General features: G+C 40.6%; 1 protein-coding gene across 1 annotated transcript in view; it reads right to left on the minus strand.

Moving 5' to 3' along the window:
- NDFIP1 (Nedd4 family interacting protein 1) overlaps window positions 1–19,186 on the minus strand; it is a 55,139-nt gene extending 35,953 nt beyond the window's left edge. Inside the window, exon 1 of the mRNA XM_044225468.1 lies at window positions 18,955–19,186. Within this exon, the coding sequence (XP_044081403.1) occupies window positions 18,955–19,017 (63 nt within the window). The 5' untranslated portion in view covers window positions 19,018–19,186. The remainder of the gene's footprint in view (window positions 1–18,954) is intronic.
- Window positions 19,187–26,115: the final 6,929 nt, after the last annotated feature.

Raw genomic sequence — 26,115 nt, forward strand, 5'->3', positions numbered from 1 at the left:
TTATTAGGCCTGGAGTGGCGCAAACTACGGCAGAGATTATGGACGGGAAAAAGTATTCAAGTGAATCTGCCTTAACTTAGGTTTGATCATGAAGTCCCCTTCTCCCTCAAGAACAATGTGAGCTAAGAAAGAGAGATACATTAAGCATCTCGTATCTTTCCCTCCATCCCACCATCACAGAATGTTCCATTATACAAGTGTTTAACTGCTAGATTAATTTAACATCACTCAATGGAACAAATAAGGCCATGCCTGGTATCGGATAAAGGAGTCAACAGTAAAGGTGACTGGTGTTTTTAACCTAAGTCTGTAGTTTACCAAAGAAAAGGCAATCAAAAGAATTAAATGCAATTTTAATTCTTCATTTAAAGATTAAACACACACAATTACTTCTTATCCCTTCCAAAGCCATCTTAAACCGTAAATGTCAGTACGGAGTTTTTTGTTTTTCAGATTTTATTTATTTATTTGAGAGCAAGTGAATGAGAGAGAGACCAAGCCCCAGGGCAGGGGAGGGGATAGAGGGAAAAACAGACTCCCCACTGAGCAGGGACCCCCCCCCCATATGGGACCAGATCTGGGGACTCTGGGATCATGACCTGAGCGGAAGGTAGATGCTTAACTGACTGAGCACCCAGGTTTTTTTTTTTTTTTTTAAAGATTTTTTTTTTTTATGTATTTATTTGACAGAGAGAAACCACAAGTAGATGGAGAGGCAGGCAGAGAGAGAGAGGGAAGCAGGCTCCCTGCTGAGCAGAGAGCCCGATGCGGGACTCGATCCCAGGACCCTGAGATCATGACCTGAGCCGAAGGCAGCGGCTTAACCCACTGAGCCACCCAGGCGCCCCGAGCACCCAGGTTTTTAATTTTAAGGCAAAAAAACTACAGAGCCAAGCACCAGGACAGGAAGCAGCAGTAAAATCCTGAAAGCCAGGAGCAGAATGACAGGTGTCAACTACCACAGCTGACCCAAGAAAACTGAAGCCTGAACCAGAAAGCAGAAAAGCAACCTGTTTTGCCCTATATCTTCAAAAGGCTCAAGTGGTAGCAGCAGGTACTGGTGAAGTAAGAATGACAATGAAATTTAAAAGCAGAAAGGTTGCTGATGTAGCCAGAAACACACAGCTACTAAGATCCCCATCAGAAGACTAGAGATTTCTTCTCTGGAGAGTGTAAAACAGAGTTTTGGGCTGGAGACACAGAGTTTAGGAGAAAGAGTAGCATATCAGAAATAAGTGATTAAGAGAGAGGTTTATCGGGGCACCTGGGTGGCTCAGTGGATTAAAGCCTCTGCCTTTGGCTCAGGTCATGATCCCAGGGTCCTGGAATGAGCCCCACATCACGCTCTCTGCTCAGCAGGCAGCCTGCTCTTACCACCCCCCTAACCCCCTGCTGCCTGCCTCTCAGCCTACTTGTGATCTCTGTCTGTCAAATAAATAAAATCTTAAAAAAAAAAAAAAAAAAAAGACTGAAAGATTGTACATGACTGACCTGCCTGGGTGGCTCAGTTGGTTAATCGTCTGCCTTCAGCTCAGATCATGATCCAGCCCCGCATTTAACCCACATCAGGCTCCCTCCCTCAGTGGAGGAGGGGCTGCTTCTCCCTCTGCCATTTACCCCCTGGTTTGTACTCTCTGGCTCTCTCGGTCCAATAAATAAATAAAATCTTTAAAAAAAAAGAGAGAGGTTTATGTACTCCATTTTGAGATCTCCCAGCCTTCTTCCTCCCATTCAGCTCCCTTCTTACCAGCAGCCAGGCCTATTCTGTGGGGGAAATGGAGCAACCCAAGAGAAGAGACCTAAAGACAATGTCACTCAAAGCAACAGCCTAGTCAGCTTCAACAAGAAACTCCACCAAGCATACTGAGCTTCTGAACTGCTTTACTGATTATGCACTCTGAACCAAGCAGGTGAAGACCACCACACACCTAATGAAAGCTTCTAACAGTCGCAAAACACCAAAACAAAGAGAATAGATGCAATGTGGAGGAAATAAGTAGGCAGGAGGATGAAAACTTAGAAGAAAGGAAAAAGTTTTCAGTAATTTCAGAGAAGAGAGAAAAACATCAGAACCATGAAACAAGGATGGTGTGTTATAAAGAAAAAAAGAGAAGGGGAGATTAGAGTTTTTGAACATTAAAACTAACAGATTAAACTTTTATCAAAGAGCTAGAATCTAATACTGAGAAATCTCAGGGCGCCTGGCTGGCTCAGTGGGAAGAGCAACGAACTCTTAATCTCAGGGTCATAAATTTGAGCCCCCGTTAGGCAGAGATTATGTAAATAAATAAAATTTTTTTTAAAAAATTTAAAATTGAGAAATCTCATAGAAAGTAGAAAAAAAAGATGAAAAATATGAGGCTTAAAAACATTTTAAAGAATCAGTACAAGTAGGTACTAGATCCAAAGAGGGGGAAAAAAAAAATAAACAAAGCAGAGAAAAATCAAACAAAAACTTTTTATTTTTTTCTTTTAAAATTTTTATTTAAGCTCTAGTTAGTTAATATATAGTGCAATGTTGGTTTCAGGAGTAGAAATGAGTGATTCATCACTTACATATAACAACCGTAGTTCTCATAAGTGCCCTCCTTAATGTCTATCCCTCCCCGCACTTACCTCCGTCACCCCTCAGTTTGTTCTCTTATTATCATTAAAAGTCTCTTATCGTTTCAAAAAAAAAAAGGAACCACTTAAAATTTCTCTCTCCTCCCCACATATGTTCATCTCTTTAATTTCTTAAACTCCACATATGAGTGAAATCATACAGTACCTGTCTTTCTCTGATTGACTTATTTCGCTTAGCATAATACACTCTAGTCCCATTGATGTCTTCGCAAATGGCAAGATTTCACTCTTTTTGATGTTTGAGTAATACTGCACTGTGTGTGTACACCACACCTTCTTTATCCATTCATCAGTCAATGGGACATCTGGGCTCTTTCCATAGTATGGAAATAAAAACTTTTTTTTTTAAAGACTATTTATTTGACAGACAGAGATCACAAGTAGGCAGACAGGCAGGCAGGAGAAGGGGAGAAAGCAGAGAGCCTAATGTGGGGTTTGATCCCAGGACCCCAGGATCGTGACCTGAGCCAAAGGCAGAGAGACTCAACCCACTGTGCCGCCCAGGCACCTGTAAACAAAAACTTTTTAAATTTACTAGAACTGACGGATATGGGCATCCAGACCAAAAGGACTCTCTGAATGCCTGGCACAATGGATGAAAGTAATCTCAAGATACAACACAGTGAAATGTAGAATAGTAGCAGGGACAAAAAGAAGCTCCTAAAAACTTCCAAGAGTATGAGACAGAGAGCTACAAAAAGCAGACCCCATCTGAAGAATCAGACATCAAAACTGGCTTCATGTTCTAAGAGCACAACAGTGGAACTCAGAAGGCAACGGAGTAAATGCCTTCAAAATTCTAAAGGAAAATGTTTCTGGACCAAAAGTCTAAGTAACTTTTAGAAGGTAACATAAGAGTCTTCACTATGGTGATTGCTGTGAAGTGGGTAAACCTGGTGATTCACAGACCTGAACCCCTGGGGCTAATAATACATTATATGTTAATAAAAAAATAAAAATTTTTTTAAAAAGTCTTCAATGTACAAAGTCTCAAAAAACAGAGGCAGGGGGTTTAACTTCCCATGCATTCTTCCTCAGAAGGATACTGAAGGCTGTGTTCTAGGAATATGAGGCAATAAACCAAGGAGAAAACTGAATCAAAGAAAGGGGCTTCAATTAAAAACACAGGGAAAGGAACCCCCCGGGATGGTAGCTGAACAGCAGACCTTGGGAGCAATCTTCTAAAATGGGTCAAAAGGCCAGGAAAGACCCCTTCCCACCCTCGATGACATCAATAAAATACCTGATATATCTGAATATATTAAAAAAAAACATGAGGTAGTACTAGTTTTAAGAGCCTGAGGATGAATTGGTGTTACTAGCAATATATGATATGTACACAGAAATTAAGTAAACAAAAAATAATTACTTTTTAAAATTTATTTTAATTCCAGTACAGTTAACATACAGTGTAATATTAGTTTCAGGTGTACAATATGGTGACTCAACACTTCCATAAATGACCTCATACTTGTCACAGTGCATGCTTTAATCCCCATCACCTATTTTACCTAATTCCCTACCCTCAAAATAATTATTAACTTCAGGGAAAACAAAGTACAATTAAGGCAACGACAAGAAACCACAGGACACCAAATTCTCAGCTGTGAACAGTATTTATTACTTTTAATTACTATAAATCCTGACTATTGATCTAACCACATAACGGATACAATTGTATCAGAAAAGTGAAGAGACAGAGTAGGAGTATATGCAGCTAGGGTAGGGAGGTAAAAGACAAATCCGTACACTCCATAGTGATAAAATCAATTTTTTTCCAATGACAAAAACTGAAAAATCAAGACATAGCACACTATAAAATGTTCTTTAGCTATAAGGGTAACAATAAAAAAGCAAAAGAAACAGCTAAAAGAGCTAAGAAGCAGGCAAGTAAACAGACTACTGTTTTTAGTAATAAGCCTGTAAGGTTTATTTGACTCTAACCTATATGCATGTATAATTTTGATATAAAAACTGAACTACAAGTTAAAAAAAAATAAAACCTGATTACAAAATGTGTCGTAAAAGAGGAATCTCACTGTGCTCAGGGGAAACTGACCCAATTGGAGGGGGGAGGTTACTGAAACTCCCCTTAGGACAGACTACCTAAACTAAGAAGGGGGCTAGGAGGGAGAAAGCATTCCTGGGAGATGGACATAGGGAGACAAGGCCTCCAGACCAGAGAGGGTGATGTGCTCTAGGTCCTGGCCCTGACACATGTTTCCTATTGGAAACAAGTCATAAGAGTTCACCCTTCCCCCAAATCCCTCTCCCTCACTATCTTGCTCATCCTTCAAGGCCAAGCTATTCATCTTCTCAAAAGCTTCCTACCTGGAACCAGGTGAGCTCTTTCATCTTAAAATTATGTCTTTTCAATTACCGTATGATCAGGATGCCTGGGTGGTTCAGTCGGTTAGGCGGCTGCCTTCAGCTCAGGTCATGATCCCAGAGTCCTGGGATCAAATCCCGCATTGGGTTCCTTTCTCAGCAGGGAGCCTGCTTCTCTCTCTGCCTCTGCCTGCCAGTCTGCCTGTGTGCTCTCTCTCTCTCTGACAAATAAATAAATAAAATCTTAAAAAAAAATTATCATATGATCTCCTGATATGAGGAATTTGAGAGGCAGAGTGGGGGATTTAGCGGGTAGGGAAGGAAAAAAATAAAACAAGATGGGATCAGGAGGGAGAGAAACCGTAAGAGACTCTTAATCTCACAAAACAAACTGAGGGTTGGGGGTGGGGATAGGGAGAGGGTGGTTGGGTTATAGACACTGGGGAAGATATGTGCTATGGTGAGTGCTATGAAGTGTGTAAGACTAACAATTCACAGACCTGTACCCCTGGGGCTAATAATACATTTTATGTTAATAAAATGTTTTTTAAAAATGTATCTTTTATCTGCGATCTCTTTCTCTGAATTAATATAATTCATATTATATCAAGACCATAAAACATTCTCTTGAATCACTCAATAGGCAAAAATATAGAGAAGAAAATAAAAACCACCAATCCAATCTTTCAAATAGCCTTCTAGACTTTTGAGTGAATACAAATAACTGAATAACCTTTTCACTAACTGCATGGTGGAATTTTCCTTCATTAAATAACCTATTATAATAACACTGCAGTATCTGAAAGTCAGTCTTAATTTTTTAAAGTAAAAAAAAAAGTTCCTTTCTCAGAAGTATCTACAGCATTAACCAGGGACAATTAAATAATAAAGCAATCTGCTAAGAGAAATGCAAAATCAGTGTTAGAAGGCATGCCCCAGTAATTGTTGAGACCTTTTAAACACAATCACAGATTCTTACTTTACTATTTCACTGAAATAGGAAATTAAACTTAAAATGGCATTTGGATTATATCAAACCTGATACATGAAAAGATATTTTAACCTTCCAAATAATAGCTGATGCTAATATAATAAGCCAATGATTACCTTTCATGCCCCCCACAAACCTTCTCCCTTTCTACTCAGCTGGTCATCTGAAAGTTGCCACTGAAAGGTGGCAAGATGGCTGTGAAACTCACAAGATCACATAACTCTTATCACCTCACTTAGCTACCTAAAATGAAACCAGGCCAAAAGGTCTAAGAGAATTAATGCTGCCTACCCTCACATTTATGACTGAGTAGAACTGATTTTAAGTACAGTTTAAAATGCTACATTTGGGGGGTACCTGGGTGGCTCAGTGGGTTAAGCCTCTGCCTTCGGCTCGGGTCGTGATCTCAGGGTTCTGGAATGGAGCCCCGCATCAGGCTCTCTGCTCAGCAGGGAGCCTGCTTCCTCCTCTCTCTCTGCCTGCCTGCCTACTTGTGATCTCTGTCAAATAAATAAATAAAATCTTTAAAAAAAAAAATGCTACATCTGGGGCACCTGGGTGGCTCAGTGGGTTAAAGCCTCTGCCTTTGGCTCAGGTCATGATCCCAGTGTCAGGGGATGAAGTCCCACATCAGGCTCTCTGCTCAGCGGGAAGCCTGCTTCCTCCTCTCTGTCTGCCTGCCTCTCTGCCTACTTGTGATCTCTGCCTATCAAATAAATAAATAAAATCTTGAAAAATATATATTAAAAAAAATAATAAAAAAATAAAATGCTACATCTGAAAATTCAATTCAGCCATAGGAGGACAAACCATTGAAAAGAATCTAGTATCACCCATCAATCATGTATAAGACCCTCAACTGCAGATTACCCTCAAATCATACTTCTTACTCTGTTTCAAGAGTTACATGAGAATTTCAATTACATGAGAATTTCATGCAGATTACCCTCAAATCATACTTCTTACTCTGTTTCAAGAGTTAAATGAGAATTTCAAAACTTGTGAAAATCCAACTACTAAAAAGCAGTTAATAAGAATACTAGAGCTCAAAGAGCCAGCTTTAAAAAAAAAAAAAAAAAGCTACAAAACTTTTAAAATTACTATTTTCTCACTTTTACAAGGACTTTATTACAACATCTAATCAGGGGCACCTGGCTGGTCCAGTTGATACAGCGTGTGACTCGAGATCTTGGGGTTTTGAGTTCCAGTCCCACATTGGGTACGGAGGTTACTTAAAAATAAAAATCTTTAAAAACAAATAAACAAACAAAAAGTCATCTAACCAGTAATAGTCCAGCTTCTGTCATGAAGTAATAAAATTATGTGACAGTGGATGATCATTTTATAGTGAACCTAAAACTGCTCTAAAAAAATAAAGTTCATTCGGGTGCCTGGGTGGCTCAGTTGGTTAAGCATCCTCTCTTGATTTCAGATAGGATCCCATGATCTGAGGGTCATGGGATCAAGCCCCATGTCAGGCTCTGTGCTTGGTGTGGAGCCTGCTTGGGATTCTCTTTCCCTCTGCCCCCACACCTACCCCCCAAAAAAGTACATTTGAAAAAGTTGTAATTATTTTTTTTGAAGATTTTATTTACTTGACAGAGAGACAGCACAAGCAGGTGGAGTGAGAGAGAGAAGTAGTCTCCCTGCTGAGCAAGGAGCCTGATGTGGGACTTGATCCCAGGATCATGACCTGAGCCACCTAGGCGTCCCGAAAAAGTTGCAATTATTGATTACTTTTCCTGATTTCTAAAAGCATTATTAATTTTTTCCTATGATATAAAATGTTTGACGCTGATGATGAGAATGGAAAGACTCAAAACTAGTACTGAAAAATTACAAAATAGTATTCTGTCCTCAGTGACCCATTTTTTTGAAAATATACTATTAAAAAGACATTTTCTATATTTTTGAACAATGCGTAATTTCTTTTATCTTTTAGCATACATTCACCATCTATATTTACTGACATCACTTTTAAAAATTATTCATCATGAAAGAAATTTGCTAAATCATGAAGAGAATGCCATCTCTTCAGATCAAAGCCACAAGCTTCTACATACAAAAACAATTATAAAGTTGGAAGGAATCAAAGTGATATAGTCCAACTACTTCATTTTACAAAAGAAAAAATAAGGCTAGAAAGAGGTTAAAATTCTCACCCACAGTCACATAAACTCTTACTTCATGACAGAAGATGGACTATTACTGATTAGATGGGGTTTTTAAAAAATTTTTTAAAAGATTTTATTTATTTATTTGACAGACAGAGATCTCAAGTAGGCAGTGAGGCAGGCAGAGAGAGAGAGAGAGGAGGAAGCAGACTCCCCGCTGAGCAGAGCAGCCGACACAGGACTCAATCCCACGACCCTAGAATCATGACCTGAGCCAAAGGCAGAGGCTCAACCCAGTGAGCCACCCAGATGCCCCCTGATTAGATGTTTTAATAAAGTCCTTTTACATTCTCCTGAATCAGTCTCTATGTCCAAAGTGAACCTTCCAGATAGTGAGGCCTACACTACAAGCTTCAAACTGCTTATTGGGACACCTGGCTGGCTCAGGTGGTAGAGCATGCAACTCTTGATCTCAGGGTCATGAGTTTGAGCCCCATGCTGGGGACAGATTACTGTACAAAACAAAACAAACCCTGCTTATTAACGCAAAGTTGTATGAAAAGTTTGGATGCTATAAAATAAAACTCCTAAAACAAAAGCTTCAAAATACTAAGAACACCATATTCCTGATAGCCTAGTCCATAAAATTTCAGCTAAATTTCACAAGGACATAATAAGTTAAAAATAATTTATTAACAAGCACCTGGGAGGCTTAGTTGCTTAAGCGACTGCCTTTGGCTCAGGTCCGATCCTGGAGTCCTGGGACAGAGTCCCTAATCTGTTCTCTACTCAGCAGGGAGTCTGCTTCTCCCTCTGACCCTCCTTTCTTGTGCTCTCTCTCTCTTCTCACTCAAATAAATAAAATCTTTAAAAAAAATAATTTAACAAAATAAATTGCAAAACAAGCACATAATTCTACAGAGAAAGAACTGTGAGGTTAAAGTGACTTGGATTTTACAAACCATAAGAGACTCTTAATTTCAGGAAACAAACTGAGGGTTGCTGGAGGGGTGGGGGGTGGCAGGGATGATGTGGTTGGGTTATGGACATTGCAGAGGGTATGTGCAATGATGAGTGCTGTGAATTGTGTAAGACTAATGATTCACAGACCTGTACCCCTGGGGCAAATAATACATTACATGTTAATTTTTTTAAAAAGGAACTTGGGTTTTTACTGATAGTATTTTCAATTTTTATAGCACTGTATTTCATTGTTAATCAGACCCTCATGTTTGAGGTGAATGTGAACAATAAATATATGGGTGTTATTTTATACTATCCCTGCAACTTGTAAGTTGAAACTTTAACAAACAAGAAAGTTTGTAAGAAATTATTTAAAAGGCAAAACATGATTATTAACAGCAACTTTGGGGGGAAAAAAGAGAAATCACTCCAACCATTCTTCTTAACAATCTAACTACTGTTAAGTTTCAAACAACTCCACTAAAGAAGGTGAGGAAAAAGGTGCTTAGGTTAGCAACTTTGGAAACCAGTAAGACTAAAAGCAACTGTAAGACTAAAAGCAAAAGAAATTGTGTAAATGTTTTATCCTCTAGTTGATACAAGTGTTTCCCACAGAGGTGTAGGGTAACAATTCTGACACCACTACACATGTGTATTAGAACTGAAGAATTAAGTAAATGGATGGTGGGTGGTGGGAGCAAGGATTCTCACTGCTGAAGTGGGAGCTTCCAGAAAGGCCAAGGCAGTAGGCTAGAGTTATCCATGTAGTAATGGGTCAGAGTTGGTTAGTTTAATACAGATACAGGTGATTACATATAGAAATGCTTACAGATGGGTACACCCACTTGTATTTCTTTACTCTGTTAACTTAGAAGGCCTAGAATCAGTGTCTTCCTAGTAGCAACGTGCGCAGATCTTGGTTTCTAGTATCGTTGTTCAAAAAAAAGGAGCAAGTCTCCTTGGAGAAATAGCTGATTCCACGACAGCGCAGGAAATATACACAATGAGCCTTGTGCCAAAAGTAAGTGCTTCAAAAAACCCAAAATGATGGAATCCTGTCAGAGGGACACAAGTGCCAAATGAAAGAGTTCCACTGGCCAAAAGTGCAAAAATCTGAGCCACAAAATAAATAAGAATGGGATTATAACCCAAAGAATAAAATAAATGAGTCCATCCTGGTACCACTGAATAAATAAATTCACAGGAAGAGACAACTATCCCGTGCAGAAAAATTCTGAGTAATTTATGTTGATACCCTGCCCTCCACAAGGTGGAGCATAACTCTTTAATTTTTGAGTGTATATTGTACATAGATAGTGACTTCCTTCCAAAGAGCTCAGTACGAAGGGGGGGAGGGTAATTTTACAGTAGAAAAACATCACAAATACTACTTCAACCAGGTGATTAAGGTCAACACCAACAGTGTTACATTGGTTGTACGCTTTCCTGGTATGATGTGATGGAAATGGCACTTTACTTCTGTGGTCTTCCTCACTAAAACCAACAACCCCAGTATGATCATGAAAAAAGATTCAGACAAATCCAACTGACTGTATGAGCAGAGGAATGATGGGTAAATCTACTGCAATCAGTTCACAATATATGTAAATTAAACCACAATGCTGTAAGCCTTAAACTTATTCAGTGATGTATGTCAATTATTTCTCAATAAAACTGCACACACACAAAAAAATCCCATTTGAGGGACAGTCTACAAACACCTGATCAAAACTCCTCAAAACTGGGGCACCTGGGTGGCTCAGTGGGTTAAGCCGCTGCCTTCGGCTCGGGTCATGATCTCAAGAGTCCTGGGATCGAGCCCCGCATCGGGCTCTCTGCTCAGCAGGGAGCCTGTTTCCTCCTCTCTCTCTGCCTGCCTCTCTGCCTGCTTGAGATCTCTCTCTGTCAAATAAATAAATAAAATCTTTAAAAAAAAACCAAAAACAAAAAACTCAAAACTGTCAAGGTCATCAAAAACCAGGAAAATGTGAGAAACTATTACAGCCAAGAAGACCCTAAAGTAACATGACAACCAAATGTTATGTGGTAACCTGTATGGGATTGTGGAACACAAAAAAAAGGACATTAGATTAAAAGACAAAAATCTGGGGTGCCCGGGTGGCTCAGTGGGTTAAAGCCTGTGCCTTTGAGTGGTGATGCAACATGGGGGCTTAAGTGGGTAGGAGAAGAATAAATGAAACAAGATGGGATTGGGAGGGAGACAAACCATAAATGACTCTTAATCTCACAAAACAAACTGAGGGTTGCTGGGGGGAGGGGGGTTGGGAGAAGGGGGGTGGGGTTATGGACATTGGGGAGGGTATGTGCTTTGGTGAGTGCTGTGAAGTGTGTAAACCTGGAGATTCACAGACCTGTACCCCTGGGGATAAAAATATATGTTTATAATAAATAAAAAATTTAAAAAAAAATGCCTGTGCCTTTGGCACAGGTCATGGTCCCAGGGTCCTGGGATCAAGCCCCACATCGGGCTCTCTGCTCGGCGGGGAGCCGGTTTCCCCCTCTCTCTCTCTGCCTGCCTCTCTGCCTACTTGTGATCTCTGTCTGTCAAATAAATAAATAAAATCTTAAAAAAAAAAAAGTTGTATTAAAAAAATAAAAACAAAAATGTGAATAAAGTATGGAGTTTAGTTAATAATAAAGTATCAGTACTGGTTCATTAGTATCATAAATGTATCATGCTAATTTAAGATGTTAACAGAGAAAACTGGATCTGGGGAATACAGAAACTACTATCTTCTCAATGTTTCTGAAAGTTTAATAATGTTACAAATATTAAAGGTTATTTTTAAATATTAAAAGGAAAGGGAAAAAATTATTAAGGCCTGAAGAATGCACACCAACTTGAGCACTTACACCTGAGAAGAGACTGGAAAGGAAGAGAAATCAAGCTTTCCTTTACAAGTATACTGTTTTGGGACGCCTGGGTGACTCAGTTGGTTAAGCAGCTGCCTTCAGCTCAGGTCATGATCCCACCGTCCTGGGATCGAGTCCCACATCGGGCTCCTTGCTCAGCGGGGAGCCTGCTTCTCCCTCTGCCTCTGCCTGCCATTCTGTCTGCCTGTGCTCGCTCTCTCCCCCCCCCCCCCTGATAAATAAATAAATAATAAAAAAAAAACAAGTATACTGTTTTGACTTGAATATATGAAGAGTATCTGTATACTAATGCCTAACAAGTTTAATTTTAAATGTCACAATTAAGCACTAAATAATAAATAAAATCAAACTGTTATTAAACAGAAATTGTTCCCTAAACCTGTATATTTCTTTTCATAAACTATCCAACTTCCAGAAAAACCTCCAAATCACATTCAAGCATCTCATTATCTAGTAACTGATATTAGTATAATATGTGAATTAAAAGAAAAAAAGGCAATATTCAATTGCTAAGGGAGATAAGAAACATACATGTGAAAGGAACTGTTTCAATCAGTAAGAAAATATTTGACCAGAAACATTCTTAAATTTGAACAGTACTGAGACCCAGTATGTATAACTTTTAATAAACTGTTTTATACAAGGAGACAAATGAGTCATCCTAATTTCAACAGTAGGAAGTGCTAAATGATGCCTAATAACACTCACTTTATTACTACACTTGGTGAAGGTGAAACAACACATCCTGCACTTCTATCTAGACAGCCACTAGAATCAACTACAACTGGATTATGTAAAGCTCAAAATTCAATGTATGGTATTTACCAATAGCCTATATTGGCAAAAATAATTTGAGAACAAAGATAAGACATCAATCTTATTATCAGCATCAGTCTCTAATTAAACTGTTAGAAGCTGCTTTATCTAAATTGGGCACCATCCACTACTACGAGAATATGTTCTACTAAACATAGGTACTCATTTTTTTTAAGAATTTATTTATTTGAAATAGACAGTGAGCGATGGAGGGAGAGGGGGGAGAGAGACGGAGAGAGAGAGTGCGTGCACAAGAAAGGGGTAGGGGTAGCGGGAGAGGAAGAAGCAGGCTCTCCACTGATCAGGGAGCCCAACAGGGCGCTGGGTCCCAGGATCCTTAACCCACTGAGCCATCCAGGTGCCCCATAAATAGCTGTACTTGTTCAAAGACAACACAAAAGTAAATTCTTAAGAAACCGAAGTAATTATTTTAAAGCCCTAAGGACAGATAAATCAGAAGATGGCACTTGGGGCACCTGGGTGGCTCAGTGGGTTAAGCTTCTGCCTTCCACTCAGGTCATGATCTCAGGGTCCTGGGATAGAGCCCCATATCAGGCTGAGCAGAGAGCCTGCCTCTCCCTCTCTCTTTCTGCCTGCCTCTCTGCTTGTGATCTCTCTGTCAAATAAACAAATAAAATCTTTAAAAAAAAAAAAAAAAAAAAAGATGGCACTTGAACCTCTTCAAGCCTTTCCTTTTTTTTTATTTGTAAGAATACAAAGTCACTCTCACAGAAGGATTTATTTTATAATGTAATTTTATGTAAAGTGATGTGACATAATCAGTATCTAGCAGAAAATAATTTGAAGTTATGAGCAGGCAAACCAGTGGGTGGCATCAGCTGAGATGATGCCAGGATTTCCTCAACTGGGCATTAGTCTCTACCCAAACTAAGGAGGTCTGCCCTGTTTTCAGTGCAAAGAGAGCATGATAAAACCAACTAAATCTCCCCTAACAAGTGGTCACCAGTAGGAACAGGCAAGAAAATTAATGGATCAGCAAGAATCCAATCACTGCTACAAAAAATAGTCACAGCTTACCAAGAGGGAGTAAAAAAAGAATCACAGTTGCAGATCTACAGCTCCTGACACTCACAAATTGTTTCCATATTCATAACAGCTTATAAAAGGGGGTCTCATGATTTATTTCTTATGTAATACCAAGTGCTTATAACATCTTTTAGAGTTACACACAAAAATATTTATGGATGTAGTAACATGGTTTTTTTTTTTAAGATTTTTTATTTTTTATTTGCTGAGATCACAAGCAGACAGAGAGACAGGCAGAAACAGAGGGGGAAGCAGGCTTCCCGCTGAACAGAGAGCCCCATGTGGGGCTCAATACCAGGACCCTGGGATCACTACCTGAGCCGAAGGCAGAGGCTTTAACCTACTGAGCCACCAAGGCGCCCAAGGATGTAATAACATGATTTCTAAGACTTGCTTCAAAATAATGGTGGGAAGTATAAATGAAACAACATTACCCATTTGTTGATCACTGTTTGAGTGATGAGTATTTTCTATGAATTATACCATATTTTAGTATACATTTGGAATTTTCATAGTAAAAAGTTAAAAATGTAAATAAATATTAACAAATGACTCTACTCCTACAACTCAACAAAAAGCAAAGAACCCAATTCAAAAATGGGTAAAGGACTTGAACATTCATTTCTCCAAAGAAGATTTACAGATGACCAATAAGCACATGAACAAATTCGCAATATCACTAATCATTAGGGAAATGTAAATCAAAACCACAATGAGCTACAACTTCATGCCCATTAGGATGGCTTTATCAAAAAATAACAAGTGTTGATGAGGATGTTAAAAACTGAAACTCTTACCCACCCACCCCCTGCAAAACTGGAACTCTTAACCCACTGCTGGTAGAAATATAAAGTAGTATAGGTACTATGGAAAAGTATTTTTTTAATCAAAACATTTTAAGGGCGCCTGGGTGGCTCAGTTGTTAAGTCTGCCTTCGGCTCGGGTCGTGATTCCAGGGTACTGGGATTGAGCCCCACATCAGGCTCCCTGCTCGGCAGAGAGCCTCCTTCTCCCTCTCCCACTCTCCCTGCTTGTGTTCCCTCTCTCACTGTCTCTGTCAAATAAAAAAAAAATTTTTTTTAATTTTAAAAAAATTTTAAAAAGCAGTACCATATGAAGCAGCAATTTTACTTCTGAATAAAAAGAACTGAAAGCTGGGACTCAAAAGACACACATACGCCCATATTCACAGCAGCATTATTCACACTGGTCAAGGGGCAGAAGCACCCCAACTGTGCATCAATGTACGAATGGATAAACAAACTTAGAATTCTGACACAGGGTACAACATGGATAAAGCCGGAGGATATGAAGTTAAGTGAAATAAGCCAGTCACAAAAGGACAAATACTACATAATTCCACTTACATGAAGTATTAGAGTAATCAAATTCATAGAAAATAGAAAAATGGTTGTAGGTCTGGGAAAGAGGGGAGATTGTTTAATTGGTATGGAGTTTCAGCTGGAGAAGATAAAAAAGCTCTATACACTGATGGCAGCGTTTGCCCAACAATGTGAACGTATTTAATGCCATTGAACTGTACGCTTAAAAATGGTCAAAATGGTAAATTATATATATATATTCTTTTACCACGATTTTTTAAAAGTTTTTTTAAAATACAATTCTACCCATCTCAGTATTTTTGGAAAAACTTTCTTTGATCATTGGACATATAGGCCACAAATACAGCAAAATAACCTTAAAATCTTGATGTAACATTCTAAGGGACACTCTAAGATATAATTACTTTTCAAACTAAAAAAAAAATAAAACCACATGGGCACTTTTCGCCCCTTCCTCCAGGATCGTGACTTCATTTAACACTTTAGCATGAACATGGTTTGGCCTGGCAGAGATGAAATTCTTTCCCTGATCTATCAAACCCTTCCTCCAGAATCCTGAGAGAATTTATCCAAAAAGGTTTCATTCCCAAAGCAGCTCTACAATGTCATCAGACCGCATTACAAACTTATTAGTGATACTTACAAATGGGCAACTTCCTTAGCAGCCAGTAAGCCTAGAACTAAACATTCTGCAGTCTATTTGTAAGCCTACATGGCAGTGTCATTGTTGCCTCCCTAGATTAGATTCCAAATCCAAAGCTCTGAAAACATTTCAGGAAGTATTTGGCGAAATTCCTAAAACAGGCAAAGATATATTCCACTGAGGCAAAGAGGGCTTAGAACGAACAGGAATAAATGTCTTCAGAGAGAGCTACGTATTACAAATTTCATGACACTGGACCTCTCTACACCTTTCTGAAGCTTCTGAAGGCTTGGATATACAATCTCACCTTCAAAATGCAAAAAGGGCAAAAAAAAAAAAAAAAAAAAACCAAAAAAAAACCAACCACAGGGAACCTGTGAGACTAGGCTTTCTGTGCGGTCTGTCATAATGCTAAATTCAAGTTGTGCACACACTGCACTACCAATAAAAAAACCATAAAGGCAAACTTGTGTTTGTATTTAGTAAAGAATCATACAGTCTTTCATTGCATTTATTTTACTACAGAACCAGCTCTATGTGATTAACCAGATCAAACAGAAGTCAGAACTACCTTTTGTCACAACCAGAGTATCATCCTCCTATCAAGTTGCCTGGACAATTCGCTGATATTCTATAATGCAAAAGCCTTTTAAATATGTATACTCCCTGACCAAGCGTTTCCACATCTGAAAATTTATACTAAGGAAAAGAGATGAAGATGTATGTAAATGACATATGTAAGATGTATGTAAACTTCAGTGAAGAAAAAAAATTATGAACATACTTAGTGACCAACAGGCAACTGACTTGAACTATAGTACAACCAGAGTTACATGCTATGCAGACATGAAAATAATAACCTACCTTATACAGCTATATTGTTTACCTTTGTACATACATGTGAACAAATACACATACACAAATGCACATGTGTGAGAACAAGATACACATGGGCATAGTGGGTGTGTAAACATACATATGTACACATATGCACCAAATGTGTACAAATAATCAGAGGCCCATGGAATGGTACATGTGTACAAAGATGTGCCTGTATATGTATGTATGAGAAAATACATAGGCACATATATCTCTGTTAATGCATATGCCTATATTTGGAACGTGAGCCTGTGTTTTAAGTAGGTGAGTGTGTATTTATCCTTGTAATCACTACTTAGAGGCTGTGACCTTGAGTAAGTTAATGAGCCTCTTGGACTCTTGACTTTGTCATCTATACAGTAATACCAAACCCTGCCTCATGGGGGTTTTATGAGGATTAATGAAATAATGGATATAAAGCACTAAGTACCGTGACTGGCACATAGTAAATGCTCAGTCAATATTAGCTTTCCTTATCTGTACCCATGTATACTAATTTATACTTATGTATATTTACATACCTATAAGTCCACAAAGATACACATCAAAATATTAACTTTGATTACCTATGAGTGATAGATTTTTACTGTCGGGCTTTTTAGGGGGAGAGCCGGCTTACATATTTTGCAATTTTTCTAGGAAGATTCTTTTTTCGCCCCCATGTTTTTTGGAGGTTACTTCTAAAACACAATGATTTTTAAAAATAAAAATGACCTGTCCCTGACATACCTCAACTCTGCTTTTTAAAAACTATTAACTACTTCACGAAGGAATACATAGTTTCAATACTCCACCAAATTTTTTGTATTCCAGCAATATGTCAGCATTACCTGATAGCTCAAGAAGATGACAGTACAAAGAAAAGCCACAGCTTTTTGCTTGTTTGCCTTATCCAAAGCAGGATGAAAAGAATGAATCAGATCACAGTGTGGGGTATGTGTGGTTTCTGAACACTGTGAAGAGAGTTAAGTGACTTAAGTGACACCTGTCATTTGTGTTTTATTAAAGCAGGGAGGAACCTAGAGTCTGGCCCAAGGTCATACAAAAAATCATGTGCCAGACCCCAGGCTGTGAGAGATCTGAGGACTAGACTGCATTGCCACAGTTTGGGTGTGTTTATGAAACCAAGAAGCTAAATTCTTAACCAGTCATTTCAGAAGTCCACTGGAGAAGAGAGGAAATTACAACACAGGCCTGATGACAGCAAAACAAACTGGTAACTGGCTGTACTGGGTTAATCTAGATGTTTTAATCATACTGCTTTTCTTTATTTCTAAAATAAAAACTTTAGCTCATCAATGATAGGACACTTAAATTTCATAAAAGCACGCCTGACATATGTATAAAAATTCTATCAAAACGTCTGAAACGACAAAACGCTAGCAGTTATCTGCGGTTCCAATCAACACTAGTTCCCATCTGGCTTAATTCCCACAATTATGATGTATTAGGTTAAATACCACTAAACCCCCTGCAGATTGTCTCTGAATTTCCAAGGGGAACCCAGCTACAGAGACAGGCAAGTAAAACAAGCAGCTCTTTTCCCCAGGGCCTCAATTTATAAATTATAACCAGGATAATACTTCTATACATTTCCTCCCCAGCCATGCTATTAAATCTCCTTAAACGTCATTTCCAAGCTTTTAAAACACACACCGAGGCACACGCCCTGCAAGCTCGACATTTTGGGGGCATCGCCCCAATTAAAGATCGCCTTTCCGAAACCTACTGCAAACTGCGGACTTGCCTCTCGTCTCATTTTTTTGACTTCTGTCTTAAAACGGAGGCGAACGGAGGCGAGGTGGATGGGTTTCGACAAACAGACTAGGCTCTGAAACCCTGAGCAATCCTCTCGTCGCGGGGAGCTCTCGGCCGCAGTAGCAGCGATTTTAATCTTTTCTCTCCACCTCGTTTCCTTTCCCACCTCATGCTTGCCTTCCCCCCCCCCTTTCCAATGACATCAAACCAAAAGCGGGGCAAGAAAAACTGAATGCCCCCGGGTCGCTGACTCCCGAGGGTGGCGCCTTTCTGCCTCGGGGACCCGCCCGCCGCGGGAACTGCGGGAAACGCTGCGGGGTAAAGGTTTTTCGCCGCCCCGGTGCCGCCCCAGGTCGCGGAGGGATGGGCCGGGCCCGCGGCGGCCTCGAATCTGAGCGCGGGGCTCGCCCGGCCCGCCCAGGCCCCGCGCGGCCTGTCCAGCCGCGGCGTCGCGTCCGCCACAGGCTGGGCCAGAGACGCGCGAAGCGGCCGGCAGGGGAGGGTCGGGGCCCGGGGCCAGAGGCCGGGGGGGCGGGACTCTGCGCTGCTCACCTGCTGGTACCGGCTGCCGCAGGCCGGCTCCACCGCCGCCAGCGCCGCCAACGCCAACGCCATGGCGCAGCCGGCCGCAGGGAAGGAATGCGAGCGAGCGAGCTAAAGGGGCGCGGGCGCTGCGGCCTGGGAGCCCCGGGAGACCAAGGGAGACGCGCCTCGGGTGGGTCTCGATGGCCGCCGCCGATTCCAGGCAAGCCGCTTTCCTCGGGCCGTGCGCGCCGCCGCCGCCGCCGCCGCCGCCGCCGCCGCCAAGGCTCCGACGCGGCCCCTGGGGAGGAGGCGGAGACGCCGACGACGACGCTGCGCTGCCGCCCCGCCCTCGACTCGCGCCGCGCCGCGCCGCCCGGCCAGGCCTCGCCCCGCGCCGCGCCTTGAGTCCCGCGGAGCCGCCGCCCGGGGTGGGGTCGGCCGCTCGTCGGCCCTGCGGCCCGGGGCTGCGGCCCGGGGCCTGAAGCCTTCCGCGGAGAGGCCGCTGAAAACGAATTACCCACTGAGGAGCACCTCATGAAAGAAAGCTTTGAGCTTTCTACATGTGTTCTCTTCTAACCCTCGTCTCACACCCCGACCTAGGGGCCACGGCCCCATCTAAGAGGTCGTTGGCGCGCAGGGAGGTTGACAGCCTGGCACGGCAGCCATCTGATCCCTGGTACCTGCTGCCCGATCTCGGTTCTTTTCCGGGTCCCTTCTTGGTCTGCGGTCTTCGTGGATCAGGGGGTCTGTCGACCGCAGGGCAGAGGCCAAATACCGTCCAGTGGCAGTGGAAAGTGTAAGAAATTCACGTTTTGTTGTCCATGCCGTTCCCATTTGTTGAGCACGGCTCATAAATCCTCTTACCTGCTATTCGGCCATTACAGAAAAGTTTCCTAACCTACATCCTCCAGAACTCCTTAGATCTCAAACAAACCCTAGGATGGATGATAATAATAGCATCTTCCTTTTAAAACAGCCTTCAGTATTTTAACACCCTCATCTGTAGATAAAGACATGCTATTTTTCTGTCTTATACATATATGTATATATATTCTGATATACATAATATATAATTATAAAATAATTATATTTTAATTTGTAATTATAATTACTATTTATTTATATATTTAAAGAAGGCTCCACCCAGCGTGGAGTCCAACCTGGGGCTTGAACTCAGGACCCTGAGATCAACACCCAAGCTGAAAACAAGAGTTGGGCTGTTAACCACTGAGCCACCCAGGAGCCTGTGCATGATATTTTTCTTTTTTGGTGGGCAGCAAAGCAAAGTTTATTAAGTGATAGCAAAGTGATAATACAAAGCTCTGGAAGAGGGAGGAGACCCCAGAGGGTTACTCCACTCCATGATATTTTTCTGAACCAAAGCTCTCTGAAGAGGGGACATGAAGGGCCAAAATCCAAAGATTCAGCCATGCTGAGAGCTTTTCTGATAGCAGGAACATTTGCAAAGGCTGACAGGAGTGAGAGCTTGCCTTGCGGAAAAACTGAAAGGAAGCAGGCAGAATTGCCATATAGGCGGTACAATTACCAATGTTTCCCACATGAGGACATTAAGCTTGAAGAGATTAAATATCTCACCCAAGGCTAGTGAAGGTGAAAGCTGGAATGTAAACCCATTAAACCAGCATTGTTCACCATTACTGTGCAACTAAATTATAAACTCTGTGAAGATGAAAGTATGTATCGCTTAAATATTTTTATATCTCCTATAGCATCTAGCACAGCACACATATGAGGTCTGCTGTTTCCTTCTGTCATACCCAGCCACCTGGAATTGCTTCTACCCACAAGTCCAACACGGGGTTGGGGGGAAGGGTGGGGGGAGGGGTGGGAAGGATATTTGAAGCTTTTTGCAATTTCCATTTCTTCTTGATTGCCTTTCCAAGTTAGTCATCTAGAGTTGGCGTTAATACAATTATTGTTTTAGCCTCTGATTTTCAAGTTTAGTTAACTACATGTTTTTTCACCGTAGTTGTGTTTTGAAGCTACCCTGAGGTTTCTGCATACATGAGCTAATTGTAATCAATAAAAAATCTTAGATATTTATCTTCCTCACTTTAAGTTCTCCACCAGTTTCCAAACTCCTACATGTCTGTCCCAAAATCCAAGTGTTAGCCTCACATATTTTCACTTTGGAGAAGCGAACAAATCCAGCAAGATGCCAGTCTGAGAGTCCCAAAGTGGTATACTCCTTACTCTGCCCCTTAACTGCTTTTAATCCAGAGAAACCACCTTTAAATGTAACAAGGTAGAGTCAACCATTCTACACATAATGTCCTACCTTGTGGTCTTATATGAGGGGAAAAAAATGTCAAATTTGAAATGCTTTAAAATCTCACCAGTAAAAAGTAGAAATCCAGATATCTTTGCCCAAATATCTAAATTTACGTGTAAGGAGGAATAAAAAAAAGTCTGTGCTGCCGCATATGGCTATGGGAGCAACAGCTGCCATCTTTACACACGTCGGCGGCATGGTGACGTTTGTGGAAAAGATGTTGTTACCCTTACCATCTACTTCTTTCCTAAATTACTTTCTCCCTCAATAGCAATACACTCCCTGCTTATGAACATAATATAAATACTGGGCTTTCTCCCTGAAATATTTTCTCTTGAAAGAAAAAATAATTCATCTGCAGCTTCCAGTCTCCCTTTCCTACTCCTTTTCTGATACCCCGAACCAAATTGTTTTGTGTTCACAGTGAAGTCTTGGTCCTTCTCTCTCTCTCTCTCTCTCTCTGAGTTCCCCGCAAAGCCTTTATTAAACAAATGGAGATGATTTGTGTTGATTCAATGGATGGGAAAATTGGGAAGTTGAGAAACTGAGTCACCGCTGTATAAGGTCTCCAGTTGGCAAGCAAACTGTACAGTGAAGGGGAAAACTGAATTTCTGACTCACATAGCCATGCCTGCTGCAAGCCAAGCAGACAGCAAAGATAATCCAAGGCTATAAAAATTGCACTCTTTGGCTTCATCTGAAGATGTTGTCAAAGAGAGTTTCCACAGAGAAAGTTATTAATTTCAGATTGCTGCACTTAGAAACTTATTTCCCCACAGAATAGCAGTAATACTTTCCATGTGCAATACTCTTTATGTGAATTGCTGACTCTGAATCATCCATCGTGAGAGAGAAGAGAAATATTATGGAAAGTAAGAGCATAGCTCATGTCCGTTTCTCTACTCCCCTCACCCCCTTTAGATAAAAATCTCCTCCAGAGTAGATGTAGTCTTCAGTCTTTCACATCCACCTGAGGCATGTCCTCGGCAGTACTGAGCTCAATAAGTAACCAAAAAGGGTTTGTTAAATTTTAAACAAAGCTTCATTGGTCTAATATCTCATTTCAGGCCCTGAATGTCTCCTGCTAATCTTTTTTTTTTTTTTTTTTTTTTATTTATTTGATGGAGAGATAGAGAGCACAAGTTAGCAGAACAGCAGGCAGAGGGAGAGAGAGAAGCAGGCTCTCTGCTGAGCAGGGACCCCATTGTGAGGCTCCATCCCAGGACTCTGGAATTATGACCTAAGCTGAAAGCAGCCATTTAACCATTTGAGCCACCCAGGCACCCCTGTCTCCAGCTAATCTTTACAGAGCTCCCACCAAATCATGCATTTCCATTTCCACCTACTTATTCCTTCGTTTAATTCTCATTACATTACTATGAGTTTCATTAAAGGCAAGGTGATATCTTCATATTACAAATAAAGAAATTTTTTAAAAAAACAAATAAAGAAATTATCTACTGATAATTACTACTGTTTGTGAAGCACCTTCTGGATCTTGGACCCTTCCACCTGTCGTCTCCTTAATTCTCAAAACAAACCCAGTCTGCAGCAAAGAAATTCAGGAGATTACATCACTGGCTCAGCTAGTGATGGTGGAACCAGAATGCAAACCTAGATCTGTCTGATAACAAAACTTGAAGACTGCTATATGTAGAGGAGAGTATAAGATATAGAAGAACCGGCCTCATCCTTAGAGTCTCTGCAGTGAAATAGAGAAGATAGTCAACACAGACTCAAGACATTTTTTCAACTATAAAAACTGCAATTAGAGGCTCAGTGGGTTAAGCCTCTGCCTTCGGCTCAGGTCATGATCCCAGGGTCTGGAATCAAGCCCCGCATCGGGCTCTCTGCTCTTCGGGGAGCCTGCTTTCCCCTCCCCCTCTGCCTGCCTCTCTGCCTACTTGTGATCTCTCTCTCTCTGTCAAATAAATATAAATAAAATCTTTTTAAAAAAAAACCCTGAAATTTAATTACTGCTGTTTTGGGTTATATTAACTAAAGATGATGAAGAGAATCATGTGATCATGTATGATAATCAGGTAAGGATTGAAGAGAGGTTTTTTTTAAAAAATATTTTATTTATTTATTTGATAGAGAGAGAGAGACAGCGAGAGAGAGAACACAAGCAGGGGGAGTGGGAGAGGGAGAAGCAGGCTTTCCAGCAGAGCAGGGAGCCCAATGCGGGGCTCAATCCCAGGATCCCAGGATCATGACCCGAGCCCAAAGCAGATGCTTAATGACTGAGCCACCTAGGCACCCCAAAGAGAAAGGGTTTTGAATGAGAAAAAGGTTTTGCCATGAATGGAAAGAGGGGAAGGCACATCCAGTCATGATTATGCTTGTACAAAAGCTTAGAACAGGGGTAGATAGTATTGGAAATATTTTGGAGTTTGTGGGCCACAAGTTTTCTGTCACAACTACTCTACTTTGCCACTATATCACCAACCTGGCCATAGATAATATCAAGCAAATTGGATGACTGTGTTCCAATAGCACTTTATTTATCGACACTGAAATTTGAATTTCTTATTTTCAAATGTCATGACATAATTATGTTTCTCTTGATTTTTTTTCCAACTATATAAGAATGTAAAAATTAAGGTTAACTCTCAGGTCATACAAAACCAGGCAGTATGCTAGATTTGGCCCCCAAGCAGAAGATGGCCAACCCCTAGCTTCCTGACAGGACAAAAAAAGTTTATGTACTAAGAGCTTGAGTAGGAATTTTAAACCACAGAGTAATACAGAATGCCTAATGGACAGGCAAGGGACACAGAGAAGAGGATAGGAACTTAGAAAAGATCTTAAAATACAAGTGGCTTCTGCATAAAAGTAAGTCAGAAAAAAATTATTAGTCAGTTAAGGATTCATCATGAGATTTCTGATTCCTTGACTTATCTTCTTGCGCCTGCAATGCAATTGGTTTATTCGTTCAACAAGTATTAATTGAGCACCAATCTGGGCAATTGCTGTGGCTTTCAGCCTAAAACCTGGAACTACAAAAGAATAGTTTCTTGTTTATTCTCCAAAATGAAATTAAGAAATGCTAAGTGTGGGTATTTAACATACCATAAGATTTGGTATGCTATGTCTTCATGTTTATTCATTTCTAACTATTTTCTAACTTCACTTGTGATTTCTTAGACCCACTGGTTACTCAGCAGTGTGTGGCCTCATTTTGACTTACCATGCATTCCCCAAATTTCTTTCTGTCATTGATTGCTAATTTCATTCCACCGTGATTGGAGAACATTCTTTGTATTTTTTTCAACCCTTTTAAATGTATTGAGGTTTGCTTTATGCCCTAGCCTATGGTTTACCCTGGAGAATGTTCCATGTTCACCTGAAAAGAATGTCTATTCTGCTGTTGTTGGGTGGAGTGTTCTCTAGATGTGTCTATTGAGTCTAGTTAGCTTGTAGTATAATTCAAGTCTTCTATTTCCTTGTTGATCTTCTGGCTAACCATTATTGAAAGTGGATTATTGCAGTCTCCCACCTTTAACTATAGAACCGTCTATTTCTTCCTCCACTGGTGTCAGTTTTGCTTCATATAGTGTAGTGCTTTACAGTTAGGTACATATACATTTATAGTATTTACTTATTTTATACACTGTCATGATCCAAAAAGGATTTAAGAGACTGGAGTATAGCAAAGAAATCACAGATTAGAAGTAGATGAGAAAGAAAAAGCAGAACAAAAATAGCAACATGAAATAAGACCTTGCCTTCTTGTTCACCGTTATCTCCATATGAACACAGCCTGGCATATAATAGGCCCTTGTAGGATTGAAAGAACATCAGGAATGAGTTTAACACAAAAATGAAGTTATACATGTTAAAAGTGCACCGATGAAATGGAGACCTGATTGGTTATACAACTGACAGGGAACCTGGGCTAAATAAAATAGGATACCAAGACCAACAGAGAAATTTCTTCCAAGAGTCCTCAGTAACATTTAATTATAAAGATGCTGAACTGACCCATTGGTCCTAAATGGAATACATGCTTTAAATTTGGGGGAGCCCAGCCCCCGCCAGGAGAGATGCTGTAACTTGGTCTTTCGTGTATTGACTGCCACATTTTATTGTATAAATTGTACATTGAGACAGTTCAGGGATAACCAGACCATTATAGTCTATGCAAACAACACTCCCCCGACCCTGATTTGGGCAACAAACAACCTATCCAACCACAGGAGGTGTCCCCATAAAATCTTTAAGTGATCCCCCTCCCAACAAATGGCTCACAATATATTTAGAGGTGGCAAAGGAATGAGGAACGAAGAACAGCGACATGTCCACAAGGAAATCGAGCATCTAATTCTCATCTTTGACCCAGCGTACCAACCAATTGCTTTAACTAAGTGTCTTGAACACAAAAACAAGGTAAGTAGGGAAAGTGCCATCTCAAGCTGATTTCTAAGACAAGAAAAGGGTTTCTCACATTTCCCCAACAGGTAATTTTCTCCCTATGTTCAAGGAGTATCATGAGAAACAGGATTACACGAGGGAAATACTAAAACTGCACTGCCTGCTCTGTGTTGGGGGAGATAATACTTATGCTAATTATGACAACAAAGACGCGCCCTCCCCCACCAACCCCCCCCCCCACAGGGGCCCCCAATGGAAGAAGCTGATGATGTTGGCTTAAACTCAGCCATAGCTTGTAGGCACATAGGGAACTCTGCCCTGGTGACTCAGAACAGCCCTTAGGCAAAGGAGAAGGGAGACTCTCCAGTTCTAAATAACAATACGTGAAGACCAGGAAATCATATCTTAGTTTTATTTTTTTAATTTCTTTTGAAGATTTTATTTATTTATTTGACAGAGAGAGAGAGAGCACAAGCGGGGGAATAGGCAGAGGGGAAGAAAGCTCCCTGCTGAGCAAGGAG

The sequence above is a fragment of the Neovison vison genome, chromosome 1 (genome assembly GCF_020171115.1).
Source record: "Neovison vison isolate M4711 chromosome 1, ASM_NN_V1, whole genome shotgun sequence".
In the NCBI taxonomy this organism is placed as follows: Eukaryota; Metazoa; Chordata; class Mammalia; order Carnivora; family Mustelidae; genus Neogale; species Neogale vison.